We start from the raw sequence: 13,068 nt of genomic DNA, 5'->3' as shown, positions 1-13,068 counted from the left end.
ACCTTCTTCCCAAATAGCGGGAGAAGAGTGGGCAAACTACATATTTTTATGGTTTTTTCATTGAAATTCGGGGTTCGCGCTCCCCAATCCCCCTTCCCTTCCTCGGTTCGGCGTTCTCCCATAGTGCCCGAGTTATATCAATTTTCTGAGCAATATGCAAATTACCTATTTTTCGTAAAACACAGATTTTCACATTTTGGCTTATTATTCAACTTGTATGGCACCCAACAACATGAAACATCTTTCATTCTCTTTGGAAACGTCCACTCTTTGAATAGAATACTAAGGTTTGCGCCTTCTCACCAAAATAGCGGGAGAAGAGGGGGCACACTCCAAATTTTTATGTTTTTTTCATTAAAATTCGGGGGTCGCGGCCCCCAAGCCCCCTTCCACGGTTAGGCGTTCTGAATTGTATACGGTTGCATGCTCTGATGTTTTAGCTGGAAAACAAAAGTTATCCGAAGTAGATTGCTCCGATAGTGCCCGAGTTATAACAATTTACCTCCAAAAATGCAAATTACCTATTTTTCGTAAAAGAAAAAAATCACATTTTGGCTTATTATTAAACTTGTATGGCACCCAAAAACATTAAACATGTTACGTTCTCTTGAGAAATGTCCATTCTTTGAAAAGAATACTAAAGTTCGCGCCCTCTCCCCAAAATAGCGGGGGAAGAAGGGGCAAACTCCATATTTTTACGTTTTTTCCATTGAAATTCGGGGGTCGTGCCCCCAAGCCCTCATCCTCGTCCGGCGTTCTGAATTGTACACGGTTGCATGCTCTGATGTTCTAGCTGCAAAACAAAACTTATCCGAAGTAGATTGCTCGCATAGTGCCCTAGTTATAACAATTTTCCTCCAAAAATGCAATTACCTATTTTTCGCAAAAAAAAAAAATCAAAAAAATCACATTTTGGCTTTATTCAACTTGTATGGCACCCAAGAACATGAAACATGTTTCATTCTCTTGAGAAATGTCCATTCTTTGAAAAGAATACTAAAGTTCGCGCCTTTTCCCCAAAATAGCGGGAGAAGTGGAGGCAAACTCCAGATTCTTATGTTTTTTTCCATTTAAATTCGGGGGACGTGCCCCCCCCAAACCCCCCTTCCCCGGTTCGGTGTTCTGAATTGTACACGGTTGCATGCGCTGATGTTTTAGCTGCAAAACAAAAGTAATCCGAAGTAGATTTCTCCCATAGTGCCCGAGTTACAACAATTCTCCTCCAAAGAGTGTTTGGATTTAAAATGCCCAGGCGAGAGAAATTTCCCTCTCTCTCTCTCTCTGTGTCTCTCTCTCTCTCCTCCTGCCATCACTGGTTTCTGGAGTCGTGGTTGTGTTGCGCATAAAAGGGGCCTAAAAGTTACGAACGAGATTCCTGTTCCCGTGCAGAGTTCCATAACGATATCTTTAAATAAAAAATAAAATAAAAAAAAGGTCAATGAAGACGAAATTCCCTGACATTTCCCTGACTTTTTTTGACACCTCAAATTCCCTGACTTTTCCCGGTTTTCCAGGTTTTCCAGGTCTGTCGCCACCCTGTACGAGATATAATTTTTTGTCATTTTTACCCATCCAAAACCAGAGTGCGCATTATACACGCACGCACAGTATACACGCGTAAATACGGTAATTCTCAAATATTTTTATAGCCAGTTGATGCATATAATTAGTGCAATGCTTACACAATTATATTAAACAATATTTTGAACAACAACAGAGCGGTGTTGGCTCAACCCATGAAAGTAAAAAAAAGTTTTTTGGGGATATTACATATTAAGTTTCTGGTTCACGTGAGGTGGGTTTATCCCTTGTGACGTTTTCTAGTAACAAAGAAGAAGAAAATTTAGAAAATCAAAACTAACCTGTGACCGTCCCATCAGATCCATTATTATATCACACAGTGGTGTATTCTGAAAATTTGACCTGGTTTACTGCAACTATTCTTATTTATTGCATACATTTATTATACATCAATTAGATATAATAATAGAACACCAATGCAGACGCAGAAAAGTAAAACAAAAACACAAGCCCCACAACTTCAAATTTTCCAGTAATTTCTACATATGTAAAAAAAGGTGGTTTACCGGTGGTAACATGGGAGAATATGCCACTTATATCACCTGTGCCAAACCAATAATTAAGTAAATTGAAATTGATCACATATGTTATTTATTCTTAATAATATTGATCCGATTAAATGTTACTATTTTCACTACTGTCCAAAATGCACTTACACCTACAGATTGCCCCCAAAAAAGCAAATACAGTACAACCCCGATTTCACATTCTCAGTTTTCCCACATCATACATTCAGTCGTGATGGTCCCAATGTAGCAAAATGTTATACAATTTTCCTCGAATTTACATTTTAATGAATTTTAAGTTCTTTCAGTTTTGGCCCCTGAAAAAGGTCAAATCGAGGTTCCACTGGATATTGAAATTACAACAAAAGGAATAAAAATTTGATATTATATGGAGGCTGTGGGATACCTAAGACAGCTGATTTGCACTTAAGGCGAAGAGTGGCAGTTACCAGGTATACATCTATTTCAATAGCATCAGAATGGACACTGCTACCCCTAAACCCAAACAGTATGAGAGAGGGTATGGATTTCTCCCCAAGTTGCAAGTGGAAGTGGTTTTTCAAGTTGATTATTAAGCTAGACGCAATGTTTGAAAAATATGATGATTAATTATTTATAGACTCCATTGTATTCCTTGTGGACAAACAACTTCAACTTCAAATTACAGCTAATCAAATGGAAGTTTTCGACTTTTCCTAATACAAACAAAATCTTCAATCGGTCCTGTTAACATTCATGTGTTTTTCTACACCATCAGAAGTTCGATATTTTGAAGAGAATAAGTAAAAATAATACTCCCATAAGTGTAATGCTAATTCCTCCCCCTACTACAACCATCAGCGCACAGACCTTTCTTTCGCCAGCTCAACACGGAGAAAGATCAGTGGAAGAGGAGCAGTTTTGGGTCCTGGCATCTGGCTGGACATGGAAACTGTTCCTTGTGCACTTAAACATCTTTTGTTAAGATCTAATGCTCATAAGTACTGTTTATTCTATTTCGAAATGGAGATTATGTGCACAACCTCTTGTGCTTACTGAAAACACAACAAAAGTTTCATCACTACCTTTGATTGCATTGACTGGACGGTAGATGACCTTGTAGCCTTTGAGGATCCCGCCATGATGCTCTGACGGTGGAGGGGACCAGCCCACACGGAGACTCTGTGACGACAAGGACGAACAGGATACAGACTCGGGTGGAGCTTCAGGTACTGGAAAATAAAAATAAAACACTTTATTAATTTCAACTCTGAAACTGGTGACTTTTTATACAGGGTGATTCTTTGCGAGACCCTGGAAATTGTGAATAGTTCAGCTCGTTAAAAAACATACAAATATGATATGAGACATCAGTATAAAGAATGTTATACTTTCAGAAAGAAAGAAAATACAGTCAGCTGATGGTGAGTAACAATGAGTAGCAATGTAGGGCCATGATAATGACCACCCACATTGTTGCCATTTACGCTCTTCCTTTCGGCTGTAGTAGGTGCTCGCTGTGGTTTCATTGGCTTCTGTGAAGTGCACAGTCACTGGCATACAGGTTCCTTTCCAGTTTTTGCTAAGTGTGTGAGGTTAATGCAGAAGAATGGGTTATACAGTACTGGGTCGATTCATTTGTTTTATTTTACTTAGCTTTATCTGCATATTTTGGCAAATCACAAAGATGAGAACGAGTGATGAAATTGATGAAGAGACACTTACAAGGGACATCCATGACCATGCTGTGATTCAAACCAGGGACCCCTGGTGTCATAGCATGCTGGGATAACCACTTCGCCACAGAGGCCGGCAACAGAGTAGTGGAGCATGTGTTCATTGCAAATATGTTCGATTCTACCTGAATAGTGGTGGTGGATATTTTCGTGACATGTTTATCATGAATCAAGCTATGCTTGCTTGCTTGATTTGCTTTATTTTACTTCACGCTTGTGCCACTTTTGGCTAATTTATGTAGATGGCGATGTGTGATGATATGATGAAATTGATTAACGGACACTTACAAACATTCATGTCCAGGCCGGGATCCAAACCCAGGACCCCTGGCGTCGTAGCATGATGTGCTAACCACTCCACCACGGGGGTCGGCTAATCAAGCTATGCATACACATATGTATGTTCAAATAAAATGCATGGCCTTTTTGCAATTTCCAGGGTAGGGTATTGTAGCAGAAGGATGTATTTACGAGTTAAAGCATGTAACAGTCTTCTACATTCACAAATAAGTGTTTATTTATTTTTGATTATGCAAATGTTTATAAATTAATAGTGACTTGTTGCATTCAAGAACACTGCCAATGTTATAAGGTATTGATTTTGATTAGTTTTTGTTTAGTAAAAATAATGATTGCAAGTTATGCCTTGTGTTAAAAATACAAACTGAATTTGTAATTGATTACTTCAAGTGAAATAATAGCTTAAACTATGCTAAATTCTTAATAGCTTAATTATTGCATGTAACTTGTATAGCATCATGAAAACCCAGTTGAGCGAAAAAAACTTCAAATTAAAGTTTTTAATTGTGTAAAAGTCTGGTAGTCGTTTTCGTATCATATGAACTAGAAACTCAGTGTAATGTATAGTTGCAAGCATTCTCCTTTCTGTAAAATGTCCACCATGGAAAATATTATTTTTTTTAACATAATTGAAGTGTTTAATGCTCCTTGAACCTATTTTGCTGTACATGTCAACATGGCTAGAATTTGTAAATACAGAATTATTACAAATTGTGGTATAAAAGTAGGGATAGGGTAGATTAATCGGTTCTCTATCAGTACCAGCAAATATACACATATCGGTGTTTCGATTGGTGGTAAAATTGCCAATAAGATTACAGATCTGATATTTATAAAAATAGGCTGTAACTTAATTAAGAATTCAACATCACATTATTGTCTATGTATATAGTATTATCATTCCTGTGCCCTGGTTTTGTAATAGACATTTCAAAATAGAAAATTTCTAAGGCAAACCCCATTGCAGTCACCTACTTACGCACATTGATTGTGGTCATTTGTGGAATTTTTGCTATTTAATATTTAAAAAAAGGTAAAGTGCTCCCCTGTGCTTTGCACCATGCCATGAAGACATATAGGGGGTGTGGGGTTCGGGCCCCACACTTTCTTGATCTTAATCTTTCTTAATGTGCTATGTGTTTGTCTTGTGAAGGTCCCTTTACAATGTCGCACTTTTAATTTTTCCCAAGGGGCTTTTTACACCCCTTGTTTTAACCTTTGAAGTAACATTTTTTTCATAAGGGGATATACCGGGTGGTCCAAAAGTCCCGGAACGGTTACATATCATGAGCAATACACATCAAATCGGAAAACGAGAAAATAAGTGTTTAATAAGTGAAAGAAAGCTATTCAATGATATCATATTTGATCTCCATTCCTAGTTGAGCTAGGAGGATGGTTGATAGCTCGTTGGACTTGGAATGAAGTCCTCTTTCCGATTCTACAATACAAAATGGGAGTTTACATTTAAAATTTCATAGTTGCCCCCTGCCCCACCCCTGGGGGGTGGGGGTGGGAAATCAAGTGTGATATCATTGAATAGCTTTCATTCACTTATTAAACACGTATTTTTTTATTTTCCGATTCGATGTGTATTTTTCACGATATGTGACCGTTCTGGGACTTTTGGACCATCCGCTATATTTTCCTGCATACATGTGCAAAATGGAAGACACATCCAACAGTTTTAATTCAATCAATCAATCAATTTTCTAATAATATTATGAAACTTAGAATATTTTATACCTAACTCAAGATTGTAATGTAATATTAAGGCTTAAAATTTGCAACTACTCAGAACATTTTTTTTATATTGTAGAGATGAAATGAGATCTCCATTCTTAACAAAAAAGAGAGTTTTGCATAAACCAGTATTTTGAAGAATCATCTTCTGATTGCACACCATCTCTAGCACTTGTACTTTGAGACACATAAATATGATCATCTCACACTTTTTTCTGCAATCATGCATAAAAAAATAATCAAAATATTACACTCCTTGTACATAGTACTACAAAAAATGGGTATTGAAGGAACTGGCATGGGTGAGTATTTACCTACCACCCTCCTGAGTGGTGACGGCGATTGGGGGGCTGTCCGGGCCTGGCCCCACTCGGTTGAATGCCCTCACGTGCACCTGGTATGTGGTGAACTTCCTGAGCCCGGCCAGCCGCAGTTCCGTCACCTGTCCTGCCACCGTGCTGTACTTCGGCACTTCCTTTGAGTTTTCCATAGAGTAGCTGATGCTGTAGCCCAGGATGTCTCCGTACCAGTGATCTCTTAACGGAGGCTGAGGAAATAGACACAGAACTTAGCTATATTTATCTTTACAAGCTGGAAATAATGTACACTGAAAGTTGGCAACACTGTATGCCATTAGTATTGTGTGGGAAGCGAAGAAGTACACCTGCAGTGTGACACTGGTTCTTATAGGGACCAGGTGTAGTGATAGGCGATCCACGATGGCCTTGAGTATTTGACAGAAGGCATTTATTGTCCAGCATTATTTCCACTCATACTGAAGTGGAGCCACAGTAGCTCAGTCCTTACGGTGTCTGAGAGAACCGGGGATTTTTTCAAAGCTGTACAAGTGGCTCTGGCGCCCACCAGCATCATGCAAAGTGGATACCTGGAGCAAACTCTGGGGGTAAAGGCAGCCAGGGCTATGGTGCTGATCACATCAGCCCCACCTTCGGCCATGATCAAGAAAGTGTGGTAACACTTTTCCTGTTAACTCCACACCCCCTATACGCCTTCATGGCATGGTGTGAAGCACAGGGAAGCACCTTACTTCACTTTCACATACGGAAGTGGCAGTTGAGTTGGGCCTAGTGTGAAAAAGGTGCAGAACTAAATGGTTTCAGCAACACATATTTAGGTCTTCATTGATTGATTGATTAATTTGGTGTTTTAAATCCACTTTATGCACAGTAAGGCTATCGGGACTGGACCTACACTTTAAAGTGGGATCTGAATCACTATGTGCCTCCACCAGGTATCGAACCCGGGACCCCTTGATTGCAAGGCGACGATGCTACTACTGTAGCATCGGGGAGGTTACGTATTTAGGTGTCTTGGGGGCAACTGTCTCCCAAGCATGTGACTGACGTTAGCTTTATAATATTATGTCATTTAGAGAGTGCAGCAGAAAATTCCAGTTGATCTAGAAGAAAGACAAAGTAAGGATGTTTAGCATGCATGCACAGTATAATTCAAGGTGTGCATTCCTTAAAAATAATTAAAGGTTTGGGGGACAAGTGTAACCCACATGCATATGTATCTTACAGAAAATCTTCCACAGTAATTTGACTCTCAATACAGATGAAATCTAAGCAAATCAACTTCGGCATTCAATTTTATCGAATTTTCTTTTAAAGAACACATCTGGCAAAATAAATTGAAATTAAGTGTGCCAATAAATGTCCAAGTTTTATCACGCTTTGGATCAATTGCAAGGTGTTGTCATTTTACACAAAACGAGTGAATTCTAATCTTGTTACGAAAAATATATACACAACACTAAACTCATTCTGGGAGGTGAACAATTCACGAAATAGACAGAATTGCATCAACAGATCAACCTACCTTCCATTTGACCATAATTTCCTCTGGACCTACAGCTTCTGCTTGTACGTCTTGCGGAGGACTGTCAGGAGCTGCAATACAAAAGAAATGGTGTATTGAAATCAATCCGAGTTGATGTGAATGCTGACTTATTGGTATCACTGATACTAGTGAGGATTCATAAATTGATCTGGTTTATTTTGCTTCACCTTTCTGCCACTTTTGGCTAATGACAAAAACGAGGATGAGATGATATGTAGAACATCCACACCCAGACTAGGATGTGAGCCTGAGACCCCTGGCATCAAAGCATCTATTGGAATTTATATACCAATACCAGCCAACACTTTCCCTGCATCCTGGATTTTCACAAGGTCTGCAAAAAAAATGCTGCAGACACTTTTGCCAAGTCTAATTATCCGGGAAACTATGCAAAATTTTAAGTTTACATTCATTTTGCATCAGTATTGTGTGAAAAAAAGCATTTTCTGATTATGTAACATGCATTTCACTATTTTTTATGTTGTTTTTTTAATATTTTAAAGTGAAACTCTGTTAAAGTGATGCATAGAATTGTGAGTGCAATACTGACACATTCATTTCAGTCAATATTTTGAACAATTTTCAAGCAACGATACCGGTACTGATGAGAGCACAGCCCCTAATTAAGTCATACCAGAATAAAACCCTGAAAAATCAATAGATCATCAAGAAGACTGAGATGGGCAGGCCATGTGGCACGAATGGGAGAGGAAAGAGGAGTTTACAGGATTCTTGTTGGGAAACCTGATGATAAGAGACCTGTAGGAAGGCCAAGGCGAAGATGGAGGGACAACGTTGAGATGGACCTAAGGGAAATTGGTAGGGATGGAAAAGAGTATATAGAACTTGCTCAAGATAGGGAAAGATGGAAGGCCTGTGTTGCTGCAGCCATGAACCTTCGGGTTTAAGAAGGCTAGGGAGTTAGTTAGTTAGTTATTTAATTTACGAGGTTTATTTTTTAATTACGGGCCGTTTTGAGCTCACGTTGGTAACACTGATGCTTGGTGTTTTGCGCATGTGCCTTGGTTACCAACATACCTTGCACATAAACAGATGCCATTTGCATGTTGTGAAACATTTGGTGTAGTTGTGGTGGACAATGGAAGTGGTGCAGGTGATTGAAAATCCCGCCCAGTGTGAGATATGATCAGTGATCAGGTTTTTGACTGCGAAAAATGTGAAATTGGCAGACATTTATTGCCAGTCCCTCTACACCCCCAAAACAAAACAACAATCCAAGGAATGGCACCACACATCATCCCCCACAAAGGTCAAGTGATCTCCACCAAGAAACTCATGCTCATCGTCTTCTGGGACAGGTTCGAGGTGCTTCCGATTGAGTTTCTGTCGAATGGACAAATAGTTAATGCAGCCGTGTATTGCAACACTCTCAAGAAACTTCGTCGAGCAATACAGAATAAATGACGAGGAATGCTGTCTTCCAGTATCATGTTGCTGCACGGCGACACACTGCAGCTGCCACACAGTCGCTCATTGACTCATTTGGCTGGGAGCGGATGGACCACCCTCCATACAGTCTGGATCTGGCCCCCAGCGATTATCACCTATTCCCCCACTTGGAGACTTTTCTCGCTGGGAAGTGATTCAACAGCGCCGATGAAAACAAGCGATTCAACAGCAGCACCAATGAAGCCAAACAGACCGTGACAGATTGGCTGTCTGACTTGGCGGCAGATTTCTTTGATGAGGGTATACAAAAGCTCATCTGCCACTACGATAAGTGTCTCAACAACTATGGGAACTACGTTGAGACATAGCTGAATGCACATATGAACAGCCACAGAGGTAATTAAATTTCTCCCTATGCATGTTTTAGTTTTATTTCAAAATGGCCCCTATTTAAAAAATAAACCTCGTAGTTAATGTGAATTTGTTTTAAATGTGGAAAAAAAAATAATTAAACAACTGAATCTCGACAAGTCCTCAACCATTTTCAGGACAAATCAAGGAAGTATTGTGTTTACCTTCTTCCTGTGTCTTGACGGAGAGGACCTCGCTAGCTCTGCTGTGGTCGATCCTGTTGACGGCAAGCATCCGGATATGGTAGGAAGTAGCTGGCTGAAGGGATCCTACCATGACAGACTTCTCTCTACCATCCACCTGTGAAATAAATGCTTAAATATTAGCAAACAGCCCACGTGTAGTCACGCATATTGTAACAGTAATTATGGTAAATGTGTCAAGTGCTCTCTTCTCATTCTAAGATCAAATACTGTGTTCAATCTTTCTACTCATCACTGCTCTTTGTTGCCACAATTAACATGAAGAAAACAAAAGTGGCATTAAATAACATGAGCAGAAAGAAAACAAACAAGTTTTAATGTTCCTTATATAAGAGGGTTAAGTCATAAATCATGGCAACTATTTTTTTCTCGCAAACAGGTGACAAGATGAAAAAGTTTGAAAGTGTATGGAATGTACCTTCGAATGAAGCCACCAGATGAAGTCTGGATGCAGAAGACTGTCGTAGGGAAGAGGCAGAACACAGGATATTGGACAACAATGTTTTATTATGAGGCAGATCAGCAGTTGACACTCTGCCCCATTTGAAGGCCTCCAACCACATCGCCACTGTTCGATAGGGCATGGCATTCACACCTAGAGCTTCCCGTAGCTCTGTATGGCATTCCCGTGCATTTCTGCTGCGGAGAACTGCTATTTTAAAGTACGAACGTTGCTCCTGCTTCATGACATCCATTTTCGAATGCTGTCACTCACCGACTGGACTTGGGTGCATGTTCACATACACCATCTGGTGGCTTCTTTCGAAAGAATATTCCATACACTTTCAAACGCATATCTTAGAATTTTCGTATTGTCCCCTGTTCGCGAGAAAAAAAATAGTTGCCATGACTTATGACTTAACACACGTATACAGGGTGATTGGTTATTCGACCTATTCCTGGAAAAGGGTAATACTAGAGCACATTTGAACAAATTTGACCCTATGCACCAGGGGTCGGAAATTAATGGGTTCCGAGTTATTGCAGTTTGTAGATTTTCATGACATGTTCCGACTTGCGACCAAAAAACTACTAATTGTGAAAAAACTACTACACCCTGGACTCTTAATCGACCCGTTGCTAACAGCTGACGAATGAGTGACTACTGGGAAAAAAAATCATGCCCAAAATTCCCATACCCACAGAAATAAACAGTCATTGAAGCACACATCATGAAGAAATTTGGAAATTATCGTTTAAATCGAAGAGGATTACTCAAAAAAATGGTAACACACTTAGCGTAAAAATTAGGGAAAAAACATCCTCGTTTCATAAGCTCTCCAAAAAGATACAAATGTTGTCATCTGGAATAGGGGTTGGGGGAAAAATCTGAATTAAAACTGGAGAAGGCACGTTGAAGGCCTCTTTGTAAAGTGAAAAGAAGTTGTCAATTGTGAAAAATAAATTAACGAAAATGAGTGAAGTAATAATTTTATTTACCATTCTCATGATTCCGGTTGTCAGAATTAACTGTTACAAAAACTACAAACCCGGTTACTTATGCAAGCACACAGCCTGAGGCATACTTCAAGCAAAGTCAATCGCGTTGACACTCTTTATGTATTGGGCAGCTGCCACAATTCTCTCTCAACTCTTCTTGGTGTACTGTAGACTAACTCTTTCATGTGTATATTGATAGTTCAGGACTGTATCTATACCATTACATGCCAGTGCATGCTACTGAGGAGGGAGATCCTGCCAGAAGGATGGATTTTTGTCGATTTTTACTAAATACCGACACTGAAGACCCCATCATCTGACAAGAAATCTGTGGATGGACAAATCCAAATTCGACCGCGATAGTATTACGAATTTTCATAATGCGCATTTTTGGGCCCCTAAGGGTCATAACCCAAGAAAATCTAAAAAAAAGGCTGGCTCACCAGAGAAAATTCTCACTAAATGTGTGGATGGGAATCATCCACAATCATGTGATCGGGCCATTCTTTCTACCACAAAACCTAAACTGCATTACCTACGAAAACTTCATAAGGGAAGAATTGACGACGCTGCTGGAGAATGTGCCGCTGCCACAAGAAGGGGTATGATTTAGCAACATGATGGCTGCCCAGCCCACTATTTCCGGGGTGTGCGACAGTGGCTGGACGACAATTATCCTATGCTATGTATTGGTCGAGGCAGCCCGACCCCCTGGCCAGCGAGGAGTCCGGATTTGATGCCATGAGCCTTTTGCATTTGGGGACACATGAAGAAAGAGTTAATATACAGTACACCAGTAAACTCCCAAGAAGAGTTGAGAGAGAGAATTGTGGCAGCCGCCCATAACATAACAGGCAGAGTGTCAACATGATTGACTGTGCTTGAAGTACGCCGCAGGCTGCGTGCTTGCATAAGTAACCGGGTTTGTAGTTTTTTTTTTTTCGTTAATTTATTTCTCACAATTGACAACTTCTTTTCACTTTACAAAGAGGTCTTCAACGCGAAATATATATATATATATTTTGGTAATGTTGTCACGTTGTAATCAAGGGGTCCCTGGTTCGATACCCGCTGGAGGCACATAGTGGTTCAGATTCCACTTTAAACTGTATGTTCAGTACAATTAGCCTATCTGTGCATAAAGTAGACTTAAATTCAATTGTGATACAGTTTATTATTATTATTATTATTATTACTACTATTATTATACTGTGATTCAGGAGACTACAAACATATTTTATTCACATTTTCATACTTACATGCTCCATGCTTTTCGAGAAGAAGTATAACATTAAAATAAATTTTACTTATTGCATAAGTAGAGTTTAGTGTTTCCACATTGTGAAATTGGATTTGATTAATTTTGAAGGTCCACTGCCTTCATTAACTGAGGTTTGTAACACTATGGGGGCCACTAGCGTTACTTCCTACAGGAAGTTGGGTGACTTAGCATCAACAAGGCCAGAACCTTGGCCGTGAATATTGTGGGAATAACCCTGGCGATAAGCTTAGAGTTCTACTGACCACAAGCCTACATCATGGTCAGCAAGGCCAACCCTCTCCCCCAGACAAGGTCGTAACTTCAATAAATACCCCTAAAAACAAGTCTCGAGTCTTTGAGTGTGTCAATGCTTTGTTGGTTTACACAATTTTAGGCTCTAAGTATTATCTTGAAAAAGTAAATTATGATACAATTAACATCAAAATTAAAAACCAAAACATAATTTATGCACCAACCGTTAAAAATCTAGGCCTTACTTTCGATCCCAAACTTTCCTGGGCAGGGCATATGTCAGCGCAATGCACAAAAGCGCTAACAATAATGAGATCACTCTACAGGAGGAGAGACTTTTTCACTAAAGAAACGAAATTATATCTCATCGAAACCCTAATATA

General features: G+C 39.5%; 1 protein-coding gene across 1 annotated transcript in view; it reads right to left on the bottom strand.

Moving 5' to 3' along the window:
• Positions 1 to 13,068, bottom strand: part of Dscam3 (Down syndrome cell adhesion molecule 3) — an 823,298-nt gene that overhangs the window by 52,570 nt on the left and 757,660 nt on the right. Inside the window, exons 19-22 of the mRNA XM_083132903.1 lie at positions 9,694 to 9,829; positions 7,688 to 7,758; positions 6,164 to 6,392; positions 3,135 to 3,298 (exon numbers count right to left, since the gene is read on the bottom strand). Coding sequence (XP_082989029.1) covers positions 3,135 to 3,298; positions 6,164 to 6,392; positions 7,688 to 7,758; positions 9,694 to 9,829 — 600 coding nt within the window. The remainder of the gene's footprint in view (positions 1 to 3,134; positions 3,299 to 6,163; positions 6,393 to 7,687; positions 7,759 to 9,693; positions 9,830 to 13,068) is intronic.

This window comes from Lepisma saccharinum, chromosome 12 (assembly GCF_977018435.1).
Source record: "Lepisma saccharinum chromosome 12, izLepSacc3.1, whole genome shotgun sequence".
Taxonomy (NCBI): domain Eukaryota; kingdom Metazoa; phylum Arthropoda; class Insecta; order Zygentoma; family Lepismatidae; genus Lepisma; species Lepisma saccharinum.
This window is presented reverse-complemented; position numbering and strand designations above follow the sequence as displayed.